Raw genomic sequence first — 26885 nt, 5'->3', positions numbered from 1 at the left:
AGCCATCATTTTAATTTACTATATAAAATTTGATAGTTACTATGTAAAGTATTTTTATGGTGATAAGCCAACCAAGTGACCCTAAATGCAATTAAATGTAGAATATATTTTGAGTTTCTCAAAAATGTTTTGATTTTTCCAGGGAATTTTTTTTTTTTTTTTCTGTTTCATTCTGTGCCTGTATTGATTTCAATGTTTCCAAAAGTTTGGTCTGAAAGTAAAAGAGCTTCACATTGCTTTGACATGAGAAACAATTAAATCCAAATCAAGAAGATGGAAAATATATGATGTATAAGAAAATGTCAAGAACCCCTTGTCAGAACTATTGTTATTCTATGATTTCAGGGTCTCAGCATATCTGGAAGTGAGGTTAATCAAGGTGGGGTCAAATTTTTGTGGCAACAGTGGAAAAAGGGAAACCAACACCCCCATGAGTACGAATCTCAAATCCCCAACATCTGTTCTTTGGTTTCAGAGAAAAGACAGCCCTATCATGGCTAGAAATGAAAGTTGTTTTCTAGTCAGGCATACTCCTCATCCCAGAAGAGTCTGCCACATAAAAGGTAAGGTGATTCAAGATTCTAGAATCTGTCTCTCTCTTCTACACTCAGACTACTAGATGATTCCAGTTGGTTAACACAGGGATGGTATCTAAAATATTTAACCACTGGTAAACACAAGCACTGATTATTGGGACCAGGTGCCAGCACCAGGTCTAGAGCAGAGGGCCTTTCTGTGCCAGGGCATTAACCTTTGGGTTGCTTGATGGTCAGGAGGGAGGCCAGGAAAGAAATTGAAGTGGCCAGAGCAATTGGGCCACACAGAATGCTTAGGGCAACAGCTATTTTATCAACTGATATGAAAGTATTTTAATATTTTAACAACTGGCATAACAACGTCAGCATCTACTTGTTAAATATCAGCCTTGGAGAAGTATGCATTTTACCCTTCCTCTTTCCCTCTCTTTTTTTCCTTACCTCTTCCTTCCTTCCTTCCTTCCTTCCTTCCTTCCTTCCTTCCTTCCTTCCTTCCTTCCTTCCTTCCTTCCTTCCTTCCTTCCTTCCTTCCTTCCTTCCTTCCTTCCTCCCTCCCTCCCTCCCTCCCTCCCTCCCTCCCTCCCTCCCTCCCTCCCTCCCTCCCTCCCTCCCTCCCTCCCTCCCTCCCTCCCTTATGTCCTTCCTCCCACTGTGAGAGACTAAATTTCTCCTTGTTAAAGACATCCATTTTTGGTATTTCTGTTATAGTAGCAGTAGATGACTAAAACAGAATTTGGTACCGGGAGTGGGGTGCTGCTCTAACAGATGCCTAAAATGTGGAAGCAGTTTTGAAACTGTGAATGGATAAAGGCTGGAAGAGTTTTAAAGTACCTAATAATAAAAGCCTAGATTATCTTGACGAGACTGTTGGTGGAATTATGGACGTCAAAGGCAATTCTTGTTAGGACTCAGAAGCAAATAAGGAAAGCTGTTACACTGGAGACGATGCAGACAGCTGCAGAGACATGGCAGCAGCAGAGAAATGGCAGCAGCAGAACCAGGAGATCAGCAAGAGATGGCACTGCAGCTGATCCACAGAGTGAGAGAGCTGAATGCCTTTGGGCAGGAGGCTTCATGGCAGAGTGGAGTGCCTCTGAGAACTTATTGTTGGAGCTAGGCTTGTGAACCCATGGAGCAAGAGGGCTGATTGCCTTTCAGCTGAAGTTTACTGGCAGAGTGGGGTGTCTCCAGGCACTCACCAGTGGAGCTAAATAGCTTTGGAACACTTGCCCCAGCAGGACAGACATGGGTGGTGAAGCCCAAGGGGTGGAGAGGCCAAGGAACAAAGAAACAAGCTGAAGAGACAAGGAACACAGGAAGCAGAGCTGCCTCAGTCTCAAAGGGTATGGCTCCAACATAAGGCATCTCAAAGGGTAGAGTCACCACTCAGACTAGGCTAATGGGGCCACCCAAACTCAAGGGAGCAGAGGTGACATTCTAGTGGGCCTGGAAGGCAGAGCTGAAACCCAGGGCTGAGGGGCTTCCACTTAGAATTTAGGGAGTGTGGCTAATTCCTAGAATCTGGAGGGCAGGGCTATTATATAAATGGTCTCAGAGAACAGAAGATTATTTTCAAGACTTGAGGGCTAATGTAATGTGTTCTACTGACTTGCTTGGTGTCTATTATCCCTTCTTTCCCTCCAATTTCTCTCATTTGTAACAGAAATGTCTAGCTTGTGTCTGTTCTACCGCTGAGCTTGGGAAGCAGATAACTTGTATTCTAGATTTCACAGATGAAGAGGAAATTTTGAATTTTGGACTTGTAGTTGATCCAAGTTCTTTTGCTATGATATGATGGGGTGAATATGTTTTACATGTGCAAGGACATGAATTTTTTTGGTGCCAAAAGGTGGAATGTCATGGATTGAATTGTATCCCCCAAAAATGTGTGTCATCTTGGCTAGGCCATGATTCCCAGTATTGTGTGATGGTCCACCATTTTGTCATCTGATGTGATTTTATTGTGTGTTGTAAGTCCTGTATCCGTGATGTTGATGAGGTGAGATTAGTGGCAGTTGTGTTAATGAGGCAGGACTTAATCTAAAAGTTTAGGTTGTGCCTTAAGCCAGTCTTTTTTGAGCTATAAAAGAGAGATGTGAGCAGAGAGACATGGGGACCTCATACCACCAAGAAAGTAGCACTGAGAGCATAGCACGTCATTTGGACCCAGGGTCCCTGCACTGAGAAGCTTTTCAAGATTGATGACAAGGACCTTCCTCCAGACTGTGAGAGAATAAATTTCTCTTTGTTAAAGCCATCCACTTGTGGTATTTCTGTTATAGCAGCACTAGTTAACTAAGACACACTCCCTTTTTTTTTTTTTTAACTTTAACTTTAACTTAATACAATAGACTTCTTGGAAGTTAAAAGAAAAACAAAACCCGTTGCTGCCGAGTAGAATCTGACTCATAGAAACCCTAGAGGACAGAGTAGAATTGTCCTGTAGGGTTTCCAAGGAGTGTTTGCTGGATTCAAACTGCCTACCTTTTGGTTGGCAGCTGAGCTCTTAAACACTGAGCCGCCAGGAGACATCAATGGCAGTATCTCCCAAGACAGGCGATTCTATTAGCTTGGAATGAAGAATAAAAGAGGTGTACACAATTTACACATATTTTGGTTGCTACAGAAAACAAACAACAACTAACTAGCTACAAGAGAAAAGGTAATGATGTTGAGATGTAGTCTCACCAAGCCTATTAAATACAGGAAAGCAAGCTGAACCGTTTGAACTGGATTGAGTGAACAGCTAATTCCCGAGGATGGGGTAAGTTTGTGGTATCACCCCAGGAGAGCATATCAAAATCACCCATTGGGCTTAATCCAAATATGCCCTCATACTCATCCCTGAGAGCCTTATTCCTAGGGGAGAGGTATACTTCTGAAATTTGAATCACTGCATAGTGACTCCCACAACCAATGGAAATGTGTCATATTCTTGAGGCATGTGAGGCTGAAAAAATGAGATTGAAAATCATTGTCATGATAAAAATGAACCACCCTTTGTTGGGAGAAGAGCAGAGCCTGGAGATAAAGAGAATGAGGAGGCCACCACACCCTTCCAGACAGGTAACAACAAGCATCCCTACTATGTTGCCAGGCATGGAACTAACAATGGCCAAAAACAAAGCTTGAGACAGGTGTAGGAAAACCATTAAAAGGTCCTGGGAACTGACTTAGTACACAGCACGAAGAAGAGGAAGAAGTAAAAAAAGAACATTACCTTCCTTACTCTCTCTCCTACCCCAATCATCGTGTCTGTGTCTATTGTCCAGTAGTCAGGTAGGCTTCAAGTTTGATTTGACTTGATAGCTCATCTCCCTACTCTGCCTTTCACAATGTCAGCCTCATCCTAGATCTGGCTTGCTTCCCTCATAGGGTCAACACAGTTACATCAGTTTTTAGCTTCACATTTGCGTGCCACACTGGCTTCTCTCCCACAGATTTTAGCAAAACCCTGATCACATACTATCAGCACACATCAAATTGCATGCCTATCTCTGAACAAGTTTCTGTGGCCTGGAAAAATGGCATGCATGGATTAGCAGATCATGGTTTAGTTAACCAATCACCATGGCAAGGGGAATGGGCTCAACCCTTTCCAAAGCACACAGCTGTATGAACTCTGGAGGGAGGACAATAGAACAAAATATCTGGTTACTATTACTAAAGGGAAGGAAGAAAGGGACACTGGGTAAAACTGACAAATATCCACTACTGTTAATGTTGTTAGTTCCTTTCTCCCCTAACTTCAGTGGTCATTGATATGCTCAAGTCCATTGTTGTGGCCACTGTGTATTTTGAATGCCTTCCAATATAGGGGACTCATCTTCCAGCACTAAATCCAATAATATTCTGTTGTTATTCATAGGATTTTCACTGGAGGAGTCCTTGTGGCACAGTGATTAAGCACTCATCTGCTAACTGAAAAATCAGTGGTTCAAATCCACCAGCCACTCTGCAGGAGAAATATGTGGCAGTCTGCTTCCTTAAAGATTACAGCCTTGGAAACCCTACAAAGCAGTTCTACTCAGTCCTATAGTGTCACTATGAGTCGGAATTGACTTGATGGCAATGGATTTGATTTGGGTTTAATTTTCAGAAGTAGGTCACCAGGCCTTTCTTCCTAGTCTGTCTTAGTCTGGAAGCTCCACTGAAACCTGTCCACCATGGGTATTTGAAATACCAGTGGCATAGCTTCTAGCATCATAGCAATGCACAAGCCACCACAGTCCAGCCAACTGACAGACGGATGGTGGACCCAGTTGCTGTTGAGTCTATTCCAACTCACGGCAACCCCATGTGTGTCAGAGTAGGACTGTGCTCTGTAGCTATTTTGAAAGTAGACTCCCGAGGCACCTCTGGGTAGACTTGATCCTCTAACCCTTTGGTTAGTAGCAAAACATATTAACTATTTGTTTTCACCACCCAGGGACTTCATATCCACTACCCCCAAAAAACCAAAATGAAACAGCAACAAAAAAAGCATCTGTTGTCAAATTGATTCTGACTCATAGAGAACTGACAAAAACCTAGTCTTTTTTCCTCATTCACCCAGGTTTGAATAACATCCCTATATGTACTGTGAATGATGACGAGAACACATTCAGAACAATCTGGAGTGCTGGCCACTTAGAGAAAGACCAGGCACCATTTGCTGGATGCAGTTACTCACCCAGCACCGCAGCCCTGGAGAGCCCGGTCAGAGGAGTCTCACCTGCCTCACAAACAGTCAAGATGCCCCCACGGCCTCATTCTGGTGAGTTTCCCAACTGATGAAATGTTTCCTCAGGCCTCAGTCAAACAACTTGGGGGGGTGAAGGGGGAGGATTTATACAATTGCTAACATGGCTGCAGTAATTTAAAAATAGTCACAAAAGTTCCTTATTGTGAAATAGGTTATTCATTACAAAAAATGTTTTACTGTTAATCTCAATTCTAGTCTCTAATTCCTACAAAATTAGCTAAAAGGTGCTAAAAGAGAATGTTTAGTCAACATTGATATACGGGCAAAAAGTGAGTCCAGAGAACCCAATAGGGATGGAATTTCACAGCTCCATCATTCCTACGCAACTGTGAACTCTTCAAGGGTAGGGCCGGGTGGTATTGCCTTCTGTGTTTTTGCCATTCTTGATACCTTCCCAAGTCCCAGCATAGTGCCTGGTCCTTAGTAAGCAATTCAATTAATGTTAATTGAATTGAAGTAAAAAGGGATTAACCAAAAACAAAATGTGGCAAAATGCAATGGGCAAGGTAGTACAGAAGAAAGAAATTCTGGATTGTAGAAATCATACCTAGTTTTTCCCTTTCCCCTGTTGTTGTTAGGTGCCGTTGTGTCGGTTCCGACTCATAGCGACCCTACGCACAACAGAACGAAACACTGCCCGGTCCTGCGCCATCTTTACAATCGTTGTTATGCTTGAGCTCATTGTTGCACCCGTTGTGTCAATCCACCTCATTGAGGGCCTTCCTCTTTTCCGCTGACCCTGTACTCTGCCAAGCATGATGTCCTTCTCCAGGGACTGATTCCTCCTGACAACATGTCCAAAGTATGTAAGACGCAGCTGCGCCATCCTTGCCTTTAAGGAGCATTCTGGCTGCACTTCCTCCAAGACAGATTTGTTTGTTCTTTTGGCAGTCCATGGTATATTCAATATTCTTCGCCAACACCACAATTCAAAGGTGTCAACTCTTCTTCGGTCTTCCTTATTCATTGTCCAGCTTTCACATGCATATGTTGTGATTGAAAATACCATGGCTTGGGTCAGGCGTACCTTAGTCTTCAGGGTGACGTCTTTGCTCTTCAACACTTTGAAGAGGTCCTTTGTAGCAGATTTACCCAGTGTAATGCGTCTTTTGATTTCTTGACTGCTGCTTCCATGGCTGTTGATTGTGGATCCAAGTAAAATGAAATCCTTGACAACTTCAATCTTTTCTCCCTTTATCATGACGTTGCTCATTGATCCAGTTGTGAGGATTTTTGTTTCCTTTAGGTTGAGGTGTAATCCATACTGAAGGCTGTGGTCTTTGATCTTCATTAGTAAGTGCTTCAAATCCTCTTCACTTTCAGCAAGCAAGGTTGTGTCATCTGCATAATGCAGGTTGTTAATGAGTCTCCCTCCAATCCTGATGCCCGGTTCTTCTTCATATAGTCCAGCTTCTCGTATTATTTGTTCAGCATACAGATTAAATAGGTATGGTGAAAGAATACAACCCTGACGCACACCTTTCCTGACTTTAAACCAATCAGTATCCCGTTGCTATATAAATCAATTGCCATCATTGACTCTGTCTTACGGCTTCCCCATGTGCATCTGAACAGAACTGTATTCTATAGGGCTCTTTTTTTGGAAGTAGATCACCAGGTCTTTCTTCTGAGGTGCCTCTGGGTGGACTTGAACCTCCAACCCCTCGGTTAACAGCTGAGCACATTAACTGCTTGTACTACCCAGCAACCCCATGCCAAAGGTCTCAGGGCACAAGAAAATTATTTTGTTATAATGTGGCTAAATATTATCTTTCTAAAGACAAGGATAAGAGCAATCATTTCTAGAGCAGTTACTATGTGACAGACACTATTCTGTGGTTTTTATACTTGTTAACTCATTTCATCCTTTAAGAGTGCCTCTTGTCTCTCTTCCATAAACAATGGAAAGTCAGAGCCCTTCTATTCTGTCTTCTTTCTGGTGTCCATTCTTACTCTGCAGGACTAGAAACCTAAAACATTACATTTCTAAGAGTCACTTGCAAGTAAGATTCCAAATGGGTATTAGGTGTTGCCATCTAGTAAGATTCATATGGCAGTTGTGAGGCCAAGGTCATCTTTTTGGTTGCTTTCTGCTGTCCCACATGATTGTGGAGATAGGGGACACAACATTCAGAATCCGGACACAACATTCCAGTGTCCGGATTCTGAATTTATAAATGTCAAAAGGCAAAGTCAGCAGATACAGTGGCTTTCTCATTGCAGCAGCATTCTGGTACCTAACCTCTAGCTTCAAGGATGTTGACAGTAATTGAAGTGGCAACAGCCTCCTGGCTCCCTTTCTTCCTGATTGTGGTAAAGGCGGGGCCATTCTACCTCCCTCCCCATAGATCAGTTCCAGGGTGCTGCTCTTGGAATCATTTGTGAAGATCAAGACAAGAGTTCACTGTTCCAGCCCCTCCAACAACGTCATTGTTGCTGTTAGGTGCCATTGAGCCTATTTCAACTCATGGAGACCCTATATGATGGAGAAGAACTGCCCCATAGGGTTTTCTAGGCTGTAATCTTTTTGGGAGCAGATCGCCAGGTCTTTTTTATTTGGGAGTAGCTGATGGGTTCAAATCACCCACCTTTCAGTTAGCAGTCAAGTGCTTAACTATTGTGCCATCAGGGCTCCTTCCCCAATGATATTACAAGCACTTAGAGCTGCTAACCAAAAGGTCAGTGGTTCAAATCCACCAGCTGTTCCATGGAAGAAAGATGTGGCATTCTGCTTGTTAAGATATACAGCCTTGGAAACCCTATGGGGCAGTTCTACTCTGTCCTACAGGGTCGCTATGAGTTGGAATTGGCTTGATGGCAGTGGGTTTGGGTTTGTGGTTCAACTTACTGTATTATTTACCTTTCTGCTAAAAATAGCTAGAGTACTGGTTCCCACAAGTGAATGTTAACTTGATGGACTCTTCACCCATAACTTTGTTCTCACTACTTGGAGAGAGGTGACTTTACACTTTATTTTTGTATCTTTGTTCAGCTAGAGATAATGAATTCAGTTAGTATTGTATATACGCACAAACTATTTTTACCTTTTAAAAAATTGTTGTGTGAACTGTGGCTTCAGTAAAGGAGATAGCATCTCTTACACAGAGTATATCTTTAAGTCAATGTAAAATGAAATTAAACAAAGCTTTAAGTGGCTTCAGGGTAATTTAGGGGGATTTGGGAGTCCCTGGGTGGCTTAAATAGTTAACTTACTTGGCTGCTAACCAAAACAGTGGCTGATCAAGTACACCCAGAGGCACCTTGGAAGAAAGGCCTGGGGATCTATTTTATAAAAAAAAAAAAAAAAAATTTCTAATAGTTGAGAAAAATCAGCCATTGAAAACCCTGTAGAACACAGTTCTACTCTGACACACACAGGGTCACCATGAGTTAGAATTGATTTGATGGCAACTTTTTCTTTTTTCAGTTAAATGATTATGAAGTAGGTAAGGTTGAGAGACTGATGAACAAGAAAGAAAATTAAAAAAAAAATCTGTAATTATAACTCAGCACACATCTCTTTTGTCTACAGGGCAAACAACATACATACATACTATCTCTTTAATTAAAGAAAGTACAGTTACATAGACAGGGAACAGAGAAAAATCTGTCTTATACTGAAATATGTACTTTTAAAGTCGGTTTAACCAGCTGAAGAAAGAACTTGTAGTATTTTTTTTATATTATCGTCCTGGGCATAGAATTAGTTTTGTAATATAAATATGCTTTTATTATGTTGTAATGCAATTCTGGAGCCCTGGTGGTGTCCATGAGTTTCCTAATATTTATAAGCAGATCTCCGAGTTGACCTTAATTTAAATTTAGATGTATTCTCATCTATTTCAGCAACTAGCATATATGCCATGTGATAAGCAATTTTTTTTTTTTTTCAGTTTGATCTAAGTATGTTTTTCCTCCATGTCATTTCAGGGCCCTATAAAAATATCAAGGAGTGCTTCAAAACTTCCAGTGAGAATCCTTTAGCAATTAAAAAGGTAAAGAAATAGCAATTTGCAGCTATCTATTTAGTTTTACTTCTATCATTTCCTTTTCTTTTTTGCCACATACCTTTTTGATAAGTCACTATGTTTTATAATATTTTTAATAGTTTCATTAAGGTATGTTGTGTGCCATCAAGTCGATTCCAACTCATAGTGACCCTGTAGGACAGAGTAGAACTGGCCCCATAGAGTTTCCTAGTCTGTAATATTTACGGGAGGAGATTACCAGGTCTTTTCTCATGTGGAGCTGCTGGTTGGTTTGAACTGCCAACCTTTGCCATTAGTAGCTCTCTTAGTCATCTAGCGCTGCTGTAACAGAAATACCACAAGTGGATGGTTTTAGCAAAGAGAAGTTTATTTCCTCACAGTAAAGTAAGCTAAAAGTCCAAATTCAGGGCATCAGCTCCAGGGGAAGGCTTCCTCCCTCTGTTGGCTCTGGAGGAATACCCTTGTCTTCAATCCTCGCCTGGTTGAGGAGCTTCTCAGGCACAGAGACCCTGGGTCCAAAGGATGTGTTCTACTCCTGGTGCTTCTTTCTTGGTGGGAGGAGGTCCCCAACTCTCTGCTTGCTTCCCTTTCATCTCTTGTAAGATAAAAGGTGGTACAGGCCACACCCCCAGGAAACTCCCTTTACATTGCATCAGGGATATGACCTAGTAAGGGTGTTACAATCCCACCCTAATCCTCTTTAACATAAAATTACAATCAAAAAATGGAGGACAAACACAGAATACTGGGAACCATGGCCTAACCAAGTAGATACACACATTTTTGGGGGGACATAATTCAATCCATGACAGTAGCCAACTGCTTAACCATTGAGCCACCCGCTCTTCATTGAGGTACAAACCGCACGTATTTAAAGTGTACAGTTTGATAAGTTTTGACATGTACACACTCACAAAACCATAGCCAAAATCAAGAGAATGAACATATTAACCACTCCCAAAAGTTTCTCAAGATACTTTGTAATCTCTCTCTCCAGATTCTGCCCCTCCTTCCACAGGCAAACATTCATCTGCTTTCTGTCACTATAGAGTAGCATGCAATTTTTAGAATTTTATATAAATGAAATCACAACCAGTGAGTTCTTTTTTATGTGTTTTCCTTAACTCAGCGCAATTAGCATCTAAATATAATATAGCTTTATTTCACATTAACAGAATTGTTTGTATCAGTTCCATTCATCACAGTCCCAGGTTGTGGATTCTTTCAGCCACTAGCTTCTGTGTGTCCTTACATATCAGTCACTTCTGAAGGTTAAAAACCCTTTCCTGCAGCAGGCACACAGATCTATGGCTTCTATAACTCCTCTTGGACTTAAAGCCCCCACATTTTTTTTTATTATTATTACTGCAAGTAGTATATTTACTTCCCAGAACAAGAAAATACCCTTTCTATTTCTACTTGCAAATAACCAAGGGAAGTAATTTAGTATGCTTCTCTAACTCTGCAGCTCTCAGGTGCCCTTTGGCAAAGCAAGGAAGTAGCAATTAATATCATGTACTCTCTTTATGAAACCCTGGTGGTGTAGTGGTTAAGAGCTATGGCTTCTTAACCAAAAGGCTGGCAGTTTGAATCCATCCGTGGGCTCCTTGGAAATCCTATGGGGCACTTCTACTCTGTACTATAGGGTCACTATGGGATTTGGTTTTTTGGTTAGTCTCTTTAGAGACACAGCATAAAACCTCCCAGCTGTCTTTCCAGGCATGGGAAAGAAATCTCCCCCAACAGAACAGATAATCCCATGTGTCATAAGTTGGTTAGTATATGAAGCTGCAATATAAAAAAAAAGATTATATGTTAAACATTTCAAAAGTATTTCTTGGGGCTTAGCCCATTATTTAAAATGGTTTCACCAATATATCACTATTTGTTCTGGATGCAAATATTTGATAATTAGATTTTAAGGAAGGATAGAAACTAATCTCTTTTTACTTTCATGGATCTCTCTCATTAATTACAATATTTCTCCTTCATTTTACATTTAATTTTGGTAGAAATTGCAAGTGACAGCAAAGGCATTGATTCTATTTTAACTTTAATTTAGGAAGAAATGAAGACAAGAATTTCACCATCACCACCAAAGGCATGCTCGAGTGCTGGCTCCTGTCTCTCTGAAGAAATGAGCACCAGAACTGACATCAAAACCGTCTGCATACCAAACTACCTGGATCAGGAAATAAAAGTAAGAGGCCAAAAGCAAACCAGAAACCAAACCCACTGCCTTTGAGTCAATTCCGACTCACAGGGACCCTATAGGACAGGATAGAACTGCCTGATGGGGTGTCCAAGGTTATAAATCCTTACAGAAGCAGATTGCCACATCTTCCTCCCGCAGAGCAGCTAGTGGATTGGAACTGCTGACCTTTCAGTCAGCAGTCGCATTTTAACCACTGCGCCACCACGGCTCCAAAAAAGTAAAAGGCAGAGTTATTAAATCCATCACTTGGGAGGGCAGCATGAACATACAAAAAAAAATCACTAGCGTCCTCATCTTTAAAATTCTTTAATGCTTTCTCATCAACAACTGTATTGATTTAAAACTACTTAGATTGATATTCCTGGGTGGTGCTGTTTGCACTTGACTACTAACCTAAAGGTTGGAGGTTTGAACCTACCCAGAGGCACCATGGAAGAAAACACTATGGAGCTCAGCTCTACTCTGTAACACATGGGGTCTTCATGAGTTGGAAGCCACACGATGGCAATGGGTTTGATTTTTTTTTTTCTTAGCTTTATATCAAAGGCCTGCTCCTATTTTCATTCCCACTCTTACTATTCCCTGGAATCCTGTTACTCTCACATAAATACAACCTATGATTTAGACGTAATAAAAGTTTTATGTTTGCCAAACAAACCCAGGGCTATTTTCCCTTTATCTTCCTTTATCATCTTCCAATTGCTTGAGAGACACAATCCTTATCTTCTTGCTATTACCTATACATTTTCTTCACAGATTTTAAGGCAGAGATTCTTCCAATCAAAATTCACCTTTCTTTCTTATCTGTGGAAATTGTTTCCTCAGGACTTCTCTGCCTGCAGTTATAAACTGGCTCATATTAATAGTAATATGTCACATCAGCCCACTGAAAGTTTCTCCTCATAGTTATTTCTGAGGATGACATATAATCAAGAATAAATCAATCAGCTGACGTTTATCATCTGCCATTTTTTTTTTCTTTCTGTCGATTCCTTTGGTAACCTCCACGTTGTCCACTACAGTGAACTAAGGGTGAAAACATTGTAATGATGTCTTTAATGTTGTTGTTGTTGTTAGGTTTTGTAGAGTTGATTCTGACTCATAACAACCCCATGTGACGTAGTAGAACTGCCCCATAGTGTTTTATAGTCTGTAGTCTTTAAGGGAGCAGATCACCAGTTCTTTTCTCCTGAGGAGCTGCTGGGTGGGTCCGAACCACCAATCTTTCAGTTACCAGTCAAGCTGTTAACCTTTGCACCACCAGGCCTTCTTATAAAAACCTGTTGCCATTGAGTCAATTCTGACTCATAGTGACCTTACAGGACAGAGTAGAACTGTCCCATAGGGTGTTCAAGGAGGGATTGGTGGATTTGAACTGCTGACCTTTTGGTTAGTAGCCAATCTCTTAACCACTGAGCCACCAGGGCTCCTTATAATAGTTATAAATAAGTATAATAGCAATTATGTATGTGAAAGTTGGATTATGAAAAAGGAAGACAGAAGAACAATTGATGCATTTGAACTGTTGTGTTGGTGAAGAATATTGAATATATTGTGGACGACTAAAGAACAAACAAATCAGTCTTAGAAGAAATACAACCAGAATGCTCCTTAGAAGTGAAGATGGCAAGACTTTGACCTGTGTAATTTGGACACGTCAAGAAAGACCACTCACTCCCAAAGTACATCACGTTGGTAAAGTAGAGGGTCAACAAAAATGAGGGGAACCCTCAAAAAGATGGCTTGAAACAATGGCTAAAACAATAGATTCAAACACAGCAAAGATCATGAAATGGTGCAGGACTGGGCCAATGCTTTGTTATGTTATACATAAGGTCACCCTGAATTGGGTCCGACTCGATGGCAACTACCAACAACAAACTATAGCAATTACAGGCAAGTTCTAAGGATGGTTATAGAATAATCGTGATAAGGAACTATTTTAAAAGTAAGGCATTATAGTGGAATGGGGTATAATAATTTATGCTAATAATTAAAATTTTGAGAGAAAATAAAAGGCAGAGCAGATGCAGACTTTGTGTGTATACATGATTTCCTGATGATACTGGCTAAAGACTTTATATTATTCAGTGTCTTCAGAACCACTATTCACCTAACTCGCTTCACTTTGGTTAATCTCTCTATAATTCATTCATTCTCCCCTTAGGGGCTTCCCACCAGCTATTTCCTGTACTAAGAATCTTTTCCTCTTAATTCTCTCAGTGGTGACACCTTGTTCTCATTCAAGTGGCAGCTTAAATAACACTTAATCAGAAATACTTTTCCTGACCATTCAGTCTAAAGTAGCTGCCAAGCCACTCTCTATTGTACCCTTTTACACGTCGTTATTATTATTATTATTGCATAGCACTTGCCACATCTGATATGCTCACATTTATTTATGTTTCATCTATTGGCAATCTCCCATCCTACCCCTGCTAAAATATAAGTCCCATAAGATCTCATACTTGTCTGTTTTGTTTATCTTCAGTGTCCAGGTGAGTTGAATGTTGAATAAATTAAAAAGTGTTACCAAACTGAAAATGGAATTATCAAAAATCAACTAACCATATAAACTCTTGACCCAACCAACCATAAGCTCAGTGAAGTTTTAGTAAAACTGTCTTGCTTGCTTGGTCACATCAATAAATCAGCATGATCTTGTAGAACTGGCCTTATAGACATTATTATAGGCCCCTCCTTTCAAAAGTATCTTCTCCCTTACAGATATTTACTTAGCTGGATACCAGTTGATTAAAAAAAAAAAATCACAAAAATGTAAACTCTTTGAAAGAAGTGATCTTGTCTGTCTTGTTCACAACTGAATCTTCAGCACCTATCACTTTGCTTGAGATATACTGGCACACATTTTACCAAATAGCTGGTGACTATTTGTTTAATAAATGAGAGAAGAGAAAAATTAAGTGAGAAAATAGGTCTAATCAAGATTATAAAAAGGGAAATTTGATTGTTAGGGTGAGAATTAGAAAATCCTACAAAAGATAGGATGGCAGAAAGACAATTTTTATGTTAGGTACCAAGACTGGCGCCCCAGAGTCTTTGTTGGACAACGGTGGATCCCTCTGATACTGAAATCCCATCATTTGGGGTAAAGTTAAATGCAGAGGACTTACTCAATTTCAGAAGCCTCCATGGCAGTCTGCTCTGACAATACAAAGAGCTCCATATGCAGTTTTCTGGTTACTCCAAAGGCAGAAGAAACATGAGTTTATCTTAAAGTATTAAGGTTACTCTGAAGGAAGTAATGAAATCATAGAACAAAAAGATCTTTGAGGGATTCCAAGGAACAACTCTGAGAAACCTCCAAGGGTGGAATCCCAGAGAGACTCTACTTACTGAAGATTTTTTCCATTATCCCAGATCTAATCCAGGATGGACTGATATCCTATGCAGCAGCCATACTTTCTCTGACACTTGGAAACCTGGCTTACAGGCCCAGCTATCTCTACACCAAGCTGGAGAAACAAATATTTACCTCAAGGGGTTGAAGGTCTCTGTGGTCCATTGCGCATCTGCTCAGCTGCTATAATGAAGAGAAAGCGGGTTTCCTAGGAAGACATATTCTACTTAGTCTCACTAAAAGGATAATAATTATATTCTCAAAAACACAGCTAATCAGTGATATATGAGTAAGAAGAATCTGGGAGAAATGTGCAATCACCATATTGATGAAAAGACATCAGAGTCACAGTGATCTAGAGAGTTATCATGGAACTCTTTTATTTTTAGCATAGGCATTGATTTTTTGTGAAATCAGGAGCAAATTTAACTTGTTCTCTCCTAGGACATGACATTATTGAAGACAAAAAATATTATAGCAAAGCTCAATAAAGGGCAGTGGATTTTCCTGCCTTTTAATTTCACTTTTATATCTCCAGCATCTAAATCAATGACAAACACAAATATTTCTTCGATTAATAATAATTTAAGAAAAGATTGCAGGTGACAAGACTAGAAGAAAGGATGTTGCAGTAGTTCAAGAAATGACCAATGATGGTTTAGACTGGATCAGGGCAGTAGGGATAAAGAGAAATGGGTAGACTTGAGGAATATTTAGAAGATAGAATTTATTAGGCTTGTGTAGTAGTATGTTGTAGAAAAGGGCAACTGAGTGGTCCAGGGTGAATCCCAGGGTTTGGCGTGGACAACTGAATGTATGCCTGTGCCTTTCACTGAAATGGGGGAACCAGAAGGAAGAGCAGGTTGGAGCAGGTTTTGGGAAGAGAGAGATGGATTCAGTTTTAGATATTTTGAGTTGAAGTGCCTGTAGTATACTTAATATGTCTGGTAGGCAGATGGATATATAGAACTGAAGTTCAGGAGCCAGGCATGAATTCCAGACATGTCTAAACTCCAACAGCAGACACAGTTTAGGCTCAAACCGGAAACTTTATTACATGTGCTTAATTAATATTTTATACTTCTATTTTTTTTTATTATAGTTCATTTTTATTAGAATTAATATTTTTTTTTTGGTATAGCTATCTCCTCCCTGACCCACACTTCAGTCCTTAGTGCAGGATTAAAAAAATAAAGAACAAAAAATCTCAGGGAAGGGTTCTGATTGACAAAAGGGAATTAAATACCTGTCCCATTGGGCCAAACACTATGCCCAAGGAACCGAGATAGAGTGATGAATCCAGCTCAGAACACGTCTCACCCCTACCCCCACCCCCATCCCCATTCTCACTCCCACCCCCATCCCCATTCTCACTCCCACCCCCACCCCCACCCCCACTATGGAGAAGAGCAGTGAAGATGGGAACAACTCTATGACTGGCAGGTCCCCAGTAGAGCCCCGTGGTACACTCGGAAAGAATCAGTTCCCCGAAAGAAGGAAAATGAATTGCTCCTGCCATAAAATGTTGCCAAACTTGAACTCTTACTTGCCTTGGAAATGCTGCTTTTGCTAAGGTTCTACTGTGCACTCTTTGGAATCTGGCTTTCCAGCTAGAATCCTAATTGACTTAATTGAGCATCATGTATGAGTGACATTTGGGAAGATGCGATTCTGGAGAAGATAAAAGAAGCCGTATAAGCCTTGCACCATTTATTTGCTCACTATGTAACTCTAACGTTCTCTGTCAGATCCTGGCAAAGCTCTGTGAGATTTTACGTACTGATTCTCTGGCGGAGGTTCTACAGTGGTTGCTTCATGCAAGTTCAAAAGGTGAGATTAGGATAAGCATTTGCAAACAGTGAGCTGAATTTATCGTCAGAAACTGGGACACTGGCAATAACTGAAGTCTTCTACCTTGGATTTGCAAAGATAATGTTGCAGTGTTATTTCCCCAGTGTTTTGTATCACAGGCATTGCAGTCTTGTATATCTGACTACACACATGCTGGTCATTCAACCAACCCAAATTCAGTATGCCCCAAATTGAACTCATTTGGGTGACGTGAAACACTTGCATCCAGGGAGGACTTTATTCTCAGCTCGAGCTGGTTTGTGCTTCTTCTGGAAAGTCTATACACCCAGCACCTCTCCTGGCCTGCTTATCTCTTTCCTTCCTTGGGTATGTAGGACAGCAGCACAACCTTCCAAGTCCCAGATTGTAACAGCTCTTTCAATTCCCCACCAAAACACCATCAACTCAGTCATTACCCAGCCCTGGCTGGTTCCATGAAAACGCATACCAGTTCCAAATGGGACAACCATAAGTGGCATAGAGCAGCTGTTCTCAAACCTAACTGGTCCTCAGACTGACTGAGGCAATACCTCTATGGCGGGACCTGAGAATTTACATTTCTCACAGTTCCCAGGTGATGCTGATAATGTTGGTCTGGGGATCACTCTTTGAGAATCACCACACTAGTCAGTGTTAGGAAGTACCAATGTGTTAGGGAAAGACTAATGTTTTAAAATGGGGAGCATTTTGGAAATAGTACCTTACCCCAGGAATGTAAAGACTACTTGGCAGGCACTTGAGGATGGTATTTGGGAACAAGGGGGTTTTAGTTAGTCCCCATTTTATTTATTTATTTTAAATGTAACTTTTAAATAATGAAACAAGTAATAAATGCTTATTGTTGGGGGAAAAAAACAGATGAACCAAAGAAAGAAGAAAAGAAAAAAAAAAGAAGAAAAACAATAATTAATGAAATTACCACAGACATCATTTCTGTGAATACTTTGGTGGGTATCTTTCTAGATATGCTTGTAACTATTTATCTGTCTGTGTTTTAAGGGGATCATATTGTACTTTTTATTTTGTATGAATATCATTATGTTTCTTCATCAGCAGCCCATAAGGCTGGTTTTTGTACTCAATGTTTAAAAATGATTCCACTGTCATACAGAAACAGGTGCCTCAGTGAGTCAACTATGCTGGGGACTCTACAATGTCACAGTTCAACAGAAACTAGGCTGATGTGAACCATCTTTTCTGCAGAAACTTTGACTCACACATGGGTGCTATCTTAGGGTTCTCTAGAAAAACAGAGAGAGAGAGAGCGAGTACGCAAGCACAAAATTGATTTTAAGGAATTGGCTCATATGATTGTAGGGACTGGCAAATCCAGAATCTGTAGGTGAGGTGACAGGCTAGAGATTCCTGCAAAAACTTCTGTCCCAAAATGTGTAGATCAGACGATGGGAAGAGTGAATAAGGTAGTTCTGACAAAATGCCTATTTACAGTCTAGAGGCAGAACACAACCTGGGAAAACTCCCTTTTTGCTCTTAAAGCATTTGACTGATTGGATGAGGCCCACCCACATCATTATGGCCAACGGACTTAATCGCATGCAGCCGCTTCATAACAGACTCTAGGCTGGTGTCTGACCAAACCACTGGCAGCAAAGCCTAGCCAAGGCGACACGTAAACTAGCCATCACAGGTGCCTACCTAGAACATAGATTAGCAGCCTTTCACACTGGGGTACTGGATAAAAAAACTAACTCTGTCTCTAGTCAACACGGTGATTACAAAATCTCCTCCTCCCTTTTTAATCAGAAAAAGAGTGGGTCTCGGCTTTGGTTCATGCCGAGCTGGCTGAGATCAGCTTGTTGAATCACCGCCGAAGAAACACTTCAACAGAACCCGCAGCAGAAACCGGGAGGCCACTTGCAGTTAAACCACCCCCAGATTCACCTGCAAAATCAAAAGTGCTGACCAGCTCTGGAGAAAGGCGTCCACCGACCAGGTAATTTGACAGACGACATGGCTACCTAGAGGACATGTGGCATGTAAAGACTTCGAATGTTCTTGTCACTATCCTTCAAAACGCTAAGCATACCGAGATTTTTAAGTGTCCCCTTTACTCAGTAAATGACTACAGAGTGTACTTGTTTTCTTCCATTGTCATAAATGCAACATGAGAATTGTTCTCTGGTCTACTGTTCACAGGGTTTGGGCAGGGGCTATGTCTTCTTGGAATCCCTGGGAGGTGCAAATGGTGAATGCATTCGCTTGCTAACCAAAATGTTGGAGGTTTACGTTCACCCAGAGGTGACTCAGAAGAAAGGCCTGGTGACCTACTTCTGGAAAATCAGCCCTTGAAAACCCCATGAAGCACAGCTCTACTCTGACAAACATGGGGTCGCCTCGAGTCAGAAGCAGTTTGACGGTAACCGGTACTGATATGTCTCCCTTTAACCTAACAGCCTTTCTTTTTGAGACAAATTCTCTCTCCACTGAGGGCAAAGCAAGAGTAGCAATGCAGAAATGTAAGAACATTCATTAATATTATCTTTTAGTTTAACTAAAAATAGAAGCAGGAAAGGAAACCAAATTGTATTGTTAGTTGTATATTTTGTTAAATGTACATCACATTGACATCACTTTTTTGTGTAGAATCATTTAAGAATAAACTTAATTGCTTCCTTTAATTTCCTCTGACATGGTCCTGGGTACTGCCACGAGGAAAAATAATTACTAGGAGGGCTGGAAATTATTTCAGTAGAAATGTTTCTTAAACATTGTAATTTCAACCACATAAAATACATATTTATATAAAATATGGTGAAAGAATGTGTTGTAAGATGTTATTTAAACTAGGAGACAAAATCTAGTGGCATTAAAGCTAAAATTTGGGTAAAAAAGAAAATAAAATTCAAAAAGCATAAGGTGCCTCTTCAAAAAGCATTTGGGCAGAAGAGAATTTTGAATTGCAATTTATCTCTAAAGTTTCTATGGTATGAGAAACTGGGAGAAAGGGTCAGTCTCTCTACCTTAGTGACAAACATCTAATATACTGTTTAGATACTTACTCAATGTCAGAAGAATTTTTCACTAGGAAGTAAATTTAAAACGGCACTGAAAAACAAAAAATTGGGGTAGCATACATAAGACATACATATGCATACTTTAATGACAGTGACATCTACAGACAATACTTGTATGTACCTTCGAAATTCATTTTCTCTTTCTCCAATTGGTTTAGAGTGTCAAGCCAAGGATCTGAAGGAAATAAGGAAGTACCTACAGGTTAAGTACAGTTTGTGATAATTACTGAGTTGGTATAAGGAAACCAGTAAGTAGCTACTTAGAGGCATAGACTTTAAAGATCTATGGCTTTAAGGGAAAACAGTAAAATAAAATAGTGATTTCCAACTATACTCTTAAGGGACAGCATTGCTGAATTTTTCATACAGATAAATTTGACATTAATTTTGTTTTGAAAGGCAAAGTGCCTCACCAGGGACAGCCACTTTTTGAGAAGCAAGACAGCAGGACAGCAGGAACTATAGGTTTGTTATGCCAGTCCAGCCACGGGAGAAGCCCTGGACTGACCCAACAAAATGATAAGGATCTCAGAGTTTTGGTCCTTCACAGATTAACTCTCATGGAGCCAACTGATGCTCACTAGAAACAAAGTCAACCAAAGAAAACAGAGCAATGAAATCAGGTATAAGTGAATGCCCTAGGAGTTACCTGGAATACGACAGAGAGTAACAGGAGCCTTGGTGGTGCAGTGGTTAAGAACTCAGCTGCTAACCAAAAGGTTGGCAGTTCGAATCCACCAGCTGTTGCTTGGAAACCCTGTGGGGCAATTTTCTCTGTCCTCTGGGGTCACTATGAGTCACAATGGACTCCATGGCAAGGGGTTTGTTTTTTATTTGTTTATTTGGTATCCCTACCAGATGTCTAGCCCCAGCCTACATTTGCCCCATCCCACAATTCAGACCAGGGAGAATCAAGAATTTGGGAAAGTCCTATGTTGGTTCAGAATAGCCCAATTAAAACATCCCAGTGGGTCTGACGGCTTCTAGCTCCAAAACAAACATAGGAACAATGATGACAGAGCAACAACTATGATGTCTACAAGCTGTATTGTGTATTTCAATCACAGTATGGTCCTATTTAGTTTTTTTTTTTTGTATTTCAGAGGCTGAGCACAAGACTCCATTGTTTATAAAAAGAAATAAGATGAAAATACCCATGGCAGAATATTTCAGCAAACCAAAGCCTCCTCCCAGGCCTAAAACTCAGGAGAGCATACCAGCAAAACCAATGTCAGCGAGGAGTACGCAACAAGGAAACAATCTCAGTCTTCAAAGAGTGTATTATCCTTTAACATCCCAAAGATAGAAATTCTAGACTGGGCTAATTCTTTCATAAATTTTACCTTTACTTTGTTATAACATCAAATTATTAAAAGAAAAAAATTTTGGTATCAAAGAGTCAATAGGTCTTCTTTACTTGGCATATGTAAATCTCAAGGCACTTATATATGACGCTACTAAGTAAACATTAATGGAGACAATATTTCTATTTGCAGTCAATTTTAATTCAATGCGTAAAAGAAATGTGATTATATACTTCCAGCTTGCACTAATAGTGTTAGTTCATAAACATAGGGCCATGATACTAGAAAAATCATTCATAATCAGAATTGGCAGTTAAACTCTGTTAGAGGGAAAAAAAAAATCTGAGAACATTAATATCTGAGCTGATTTTCTCAACCTATAATGTTTTAATGTTGTCAAACTACTATGGAAGAATTCCCACCTCTTCCACAAAGAGAAAAGATAAAAAACTTATCTCTAACTTATGAGTCTTTGAGGAGCTAGTTACTACTCAATGCTAATGGTGGATGATATTAACAGATTTCCTAATATTGAACTTTTTTACTTTTAAAAAAAAACACTCTTAGGTAACAGTTATTTTTTTAAGAGTTTAGTATGTTTGCACTGATATTTATGAGATAATATAATTGTGTATGCATGCATGTGTGCACATGTATAATCTTAATGATAACAAACACTTGTACTTACTGTATGTGAATCATCATTTTAAATATTTTAGATTTAGTAACTTATTTAATTTTCACAACTATTGGTGATAGCTACTACTGTTGTTCACTTTTTTTTATATAGAAAAACTGAGGCACAGAGATTCTATTCATTGGGATAGGACGAACAGTTGTAACAAATATCATCATCCAAACACAATTTTTTTCTCATGTAAGAGTTCGAAGTGTATATTCCTAGTTAGCAGGTGATTTATCTATGCTTGGTGATTCAGAGACCCAAGATCCTTCCAATCGCTCAGTCATCACCTAGGGCCTCAATGTCAACTGCATCTGGTTGGCAAAAGAGGAAAGTGAGTGGAAGAGAGTTTCCTATTGCTACCGTAACAAATTACCACAAACTTAGTGGCTTAAAAAAACACAAATTTATCACCTTATAGTTCTGGAGGTCAGAACTTTGAAATGGGTCTTGCTGGGCTAAAATCAAGCCATTGACAGAGCTGCATTCCTTCTGGAGGATTTAGGGGAGAATCCATTTCCTTGCCTTTTCCAGCTTCTAGAGGCTACCTACATTTCTCGGCTTATGGCCCCATTCCATCTTCAGAGCCAGCAAGGATGAATGGGGTCCTTCTCACATTGCATCACTTTGACATTGACTCTTCTGTCTTCCTCTTCTAAGGATTCTGGTGATTATATTAGATATGCCTGTATAATCCAGGAAAATCTTAAGGTCAGTTGATTAGCAGCCTTAATTCTATCTGCAACTTTAGTTCCCCTTTGCCACGTAACATAAAATTATCAGTTTCTGGGGATTAGGATGTGGACATCTTTGCTGAATCATTATTCTGCCTTCCACAAAAAGGTACATCTGCTTAAAGCCAAGCCTTGGCCTTCAAACAGTGAACATCACTTCTAGTCACATTTCATGGCTGAGAAATAGTCTAGCTGAAAAGAGGACTGATACGTACTCTCAGATAGGTACCATGTTCCATATTCCATGGAAAGAAATTTTATCTAGACATATTTGCTATAGCTTTGAAGGGACCTCCTGTAATAGGACCTAGCCTCGCCTTTAATCAATAGTTAGCTCTGGGACTATGAACTGATTTCAATCTAGAAACTGAGAGCTGAAGTGCAATTTTCCATTGTGGTAGCTAACTTCAGCTTTCTGCACACCAACGCTCAATTTTCCTTCTGATTATGTAAATCAAGCAACACCTCAGTAAACTGCCTGTCTTAGTCATCTAGTGCTGCTATAACAGAAATACCACAAGTGGATGGCTTTAACAAAGAGAAGTTTATTTCCTCACTGTAAAGTAGGCTAAAAGTCCAAATTCAGGGTGTCAGCTCAGGGGAAGGCTTCCTCTCCCTGTTGCCCTTCTCAACAATGTCCCCCTGGACTAAGAGCTTCTCTGTGCAGGGACCCTGGCTTCAAAGGACATGCTCTGCTCCTGGCACTGCTTTCTTGGTGGTAGGAGGTCCCCCACTCTCTGCTTGCTTCCTTTCCCTTTATCTCTTATAAAAGGTGGTGCAGGCCATATCCCAGGGAAACGCCCTTTACATTGGATCAGGGATGTGACCTGAGAAAGGGTGTTACATCCCACCATATTCTTCTTTAACTACAGGCAGAGATTATAACACATAGAAAAATCCAAAATGGAGAACAAGGACACAAAACTGGGAATCATGGCCTAACCAAGTTGACATATATTTTGGGGGGACACAATTCAATCCATGATACTGCCCATGTATCTCACTCCTAGGATTATTATCCTCAGGGATCTCTGGGGGACAAGGCATTCTGATTGCCTTATAGTCCTGGCGTCCTTTAGGGTAATTATGCCCATCTTGTTTGTGACTTGTTCGAACCTCTGGTGCCGTAGTGATTAAGTGCTACAGCTGTTAACCAAAAGGTCAGCAGCTGGAATCCACCAGATGCTCCCTGGAAACTCTATGGGGCAGTTCTGCTCTGTCCCATAGGGTCATTAAGAGTCGAAACTGACTCGACAGCAATGGGTTTTTGTTTTGTTTTGTTTGTGACAGTCAAGTGATCTTAGCTGGCTTTTGCCATTCCGAGTCCCATCCATCCCTTTGGGAGAGTGATTGTCAGTATATGGACATTAAAGTGCATGTGAATCATCTGGGGGGTCTTGTTAAAAATGAAGATTCTAATTCAGTAGGTCTGGGGTGGGGCTTGAAATTTTGTATTTCTAACAAGCTCCCAGGTGATGCTGGCCCATGACCACAATTTGAATAGAAGGAAAGTAGCAGGGAACATTCCATGATGCACTCCTCTTCTGTTAATCCCAACCTGCAGATTCTCAGTGATGACCCTCAACAGTGGGGCCTTGCTGGAGAGTGTCTTTAGGGCCCTCTCCGAAAACAGTGTGAGTTCTCAGATCCAGTCTAACATGTCTATCTTTCTATGCCATTTGACTATGTCCTCAACATTATTCTAAGGAAATTCTCACATCCCTTACCTCATTTATTATACATCATTGTTAAGGAACAGCTTTAAGGAGACTTCTTATTCCAGCAAACTATTAGGACTGGCTCCACGTGTCCTTGCCAGAATATTGAATCCCGAATTATGGGTGAATGCTGTTATATAAATGGATTCTGCCCTGAACAGCCTTTTATTAAGCGCCTCCTGGTCTGACACATTCCAGATCCACTTCCGCATGTATTCCCCTTGTTCCTGAGAGTGTATATTACCCAGTTCTTGCACTTCCTTTGGGGAATAGATTTCTTCCTAGTGCAGGTGTCGTGGTTCCCTAGTTGTTGTTGTTAGGTGCCATCGAGTTGATTTTTAACTCACAGCAACCCCAAGTGACAGACTTAACCTGTACTTAAACCTAGAGGTTTAGAGGCATTTAGGAGATTCTTCCAGATGAATCTTAAAGAGAGTAAGCATCATCTCGGGAGGCAACTGTTTCAAACAAGATCATCACCTGGTTTTCTGGTGAGGGGAGATGATTCTCTTATTCCAAGGGGGAAGAGACTGCTTTTGTCTACCAGAAGGGTTTGGGGGAATTTGTTCATTTCTCAGGCTCTTCAACCCATATATCATTATTTTAGGCCCCAGGGTCCAACTATTTTCTTATCAGAGCCCCCAGACACGTAAGATCTGTCAAGGCTTGGCATTTGGTTTCCATTGCAGCTCTCCCATGGTTATAATCAGACCTGGTGTCTGATCTTCAGTACAGTCTGCCCTGAGGCTGCAGGAGACTAGTATCCTTTAACACTGTCAGAGTCACTCCGGCTCCAGAGTGTGCCTTAAAGTGACAATTAATTATTCTAAGCCTATTGATTTCTTTTTGCAAGGCCTGCAATTCCATCAAAAGGAGACATCCAATTCCACAATCCTATTATTATTGCCCTCCATACAGATGTTAAGAACTGTGCAGGGTCTGAGATTTTACCCTCCTTGAAACCCACAAGTTAGTCTGCAACAGTTTCATGGATGCTGGTGGAAGAGATGATACTCTTGGGTCAGAGACAAAGGACTTTATTACTCACAGCAAAAACGCTACCGAGAGCTTCATGTGGATTTGTGTTGGCGCCCCATGCCCATAACATCCCACAGTGGCTCTGCTAAAGGCCCATGATGGATACGTGCACAAGCAACAGGTTGCATTGCAAGACAGGAACCTTGCATGTGGTGGATTCATCACTTTTACAGCTAGTGGAAACAAGCCTACTTTTTGTCTGGGGAGAGACTTTTACCTCATCCCTCAAAGTTGCTCACTGCTGACACAGTCCTGAGAAATGGCCCAGGTAAAGAGCATTCAGGGTCTTCTCGCATTCTTGGCACCTCCAGGGATTCTCAAGACCTATGACAGATTGCCTCTCAACAAACAAATCCTATTCTGACAGTCTTCTAAGAGCCCTTCTGGTACCAACTGTTGTAGCTGGGGTTCCCTAGAAAAGAATACGAAACAAAACTCGTGTGCTTATCTTTTACTGGTAGTTGAAAATTCATAATAGCATAATTAAGGGAAAATGGATGGAGGCAAAGAAAGTGGAGAAGCAACGAAGTGGTAGGTTACCGAGTTGGGCACAGCTTTACAAGCAGATTCAACTATTTGCTCAGTCACATGACACATTTCCACAACAGGCTTACAGAAATATTCTACCTCAGAATAGTCCATCTGAGGAAGGAAGGGACACGAATTTATCTACTGGTCCCCTTCCATTTGTGCCTATCATTGGTCAAAGTTTGTCCCATATGCTGTTAACTCCCCATTCTGGGTTGTCATATAGAGCTGCCAGGGAAGCTAGCTTCCACTCCCTGCAGCATGGTGCTTCATCCAACTCTAGGAGTATTGAGAGGAATAAGAGCTTCAAGGGGTCTAGTTGAGTCATGGGACTGGGTGTAGGAACTGGTGCATTTTCCACCACAGCAGGGATGATCAATACCATGGTAGGAAAAACTAGGGAAACACTCAACAAGATGGATTGACACAACAGCCACAACAATGGGCTCAAACATACCAAGGATCATGAAGATGGCATAGGACTGGGCAATTCAGACCTTTCGTTCTGTTACTCATAAAGTCACCATGAGTCAGACCTGACTTGACGGCAACTAACAACAACAAAACCCAACATTCACCCTAGGGGAGGGGAGGGCTGAGACAGTTACAGTCCAACAGATGAACAGGCTGCAGGGTAGCAATGACAGCAGAAACTGTGTCTCTCCAAAACTAAGTGGCCAAGGGCCTGGCACAGACAAGTGGAAGCTGAGCAAATCTGACGGAGTGCATAAATTACATTCAATACACCAGCAAAAGCCAAATATATGAGAATCCAAAATTATGCACTGTGACAAGTTATTTTTACCATGTCTTTCACTGTCATAAACATTAAGTCAACCACTTGCTACTTGAAGTTTTCAGAAAAATAAGCCATTTTCAAATCCATTCCCCAGAGGATTGATGATTTATTCTTTAACATTTTTACTGTTATCGGTTTTGTGATGGGAAAAATCTATCATAGCTCCCTGCCTTCTCAACTATGCTACAGATGGGAAGAAAAGCATATTGAGTGCCTGATGTAATGAATCATTCACATGCATTCTCTCAGATTCCTCCTCACTCTCTGAGGCAGGTATTAACATTCTCATTTTATAAATAACGCTGAAACTTATAAGGGTTGAATAGCTTGCCCAAAGTCACACAATTAATA

The 26885-nt window shown here is 40.7% G+C and overlaps 1 protein-coding gene across 1 annotated transcript; it reads left to right on the top strand.

Annotated features, from left to right (window-relative positions):
• Positions 1-493: 493 nt before the first annotated feature.
• C5H4orf17 (chromosome 5 C4orf17 homolog) lies at positions 494-21037 on the top strand. Its single transcript, XM_049887066.1, has 8 exons — positions 494-563; positions 5092-5292; positions 9211-9275; positions 11332-11469; positions 16594-16675; positions 18461-18650; positions 19890-19933; positions 20835-21037. Exons 1-8 carry the CDS (start codon positions 494-496, stop codon positions 21035-21037), a joined length of 993 nt encoding a protein of 330 aa, XP_049743023.1.
• The last annotated feature ends 5848 nt before the right edge of the window (positions 21038-26885 follow it).

Source organism: Elephas maximus, chromosome 5 (genome assembly GCF_024166365.1).
Source record: "Elephas maximus indicus isolate mEleMax1 chromosome 5, mEleMax1 primary haplotype, whole genome shotgun sequence".
NCBI lineage: Eukaryota > Metazoa > Chordata > Mammalia > Proboscidea > Elephantidae > Elephas > Elephas maximus.
This window is presented reverse-complemented; position numbering and strand designations above follow the sequence as displayed.

Excerpts from the sequence above, each read along its gene's own strand:
- C5H4orf17 (XM_049887066.1), top strand. The coding sequence starts at position 494 with ATGGCTAGAAATGAAAGTTGTTTTCTAGTCAGGCATACTCCTCATCCC. Across the intron at positions 16,676-18,460 it reads GCTTCATGCAAGTTCAAAAG|AAAAAGAGTGGGTCTCGGCT; the intron begins GTGAGATTAGGA and ends CTTTTTAATCAG. Across the intron at positions 19,934-20,834 it reads AAATAAGGAAGTACCTACAG|AGGCTGAGCACAAGACTCCA; the intron begins GTTAAGTACAGT and ends TTTGTATTTCAG.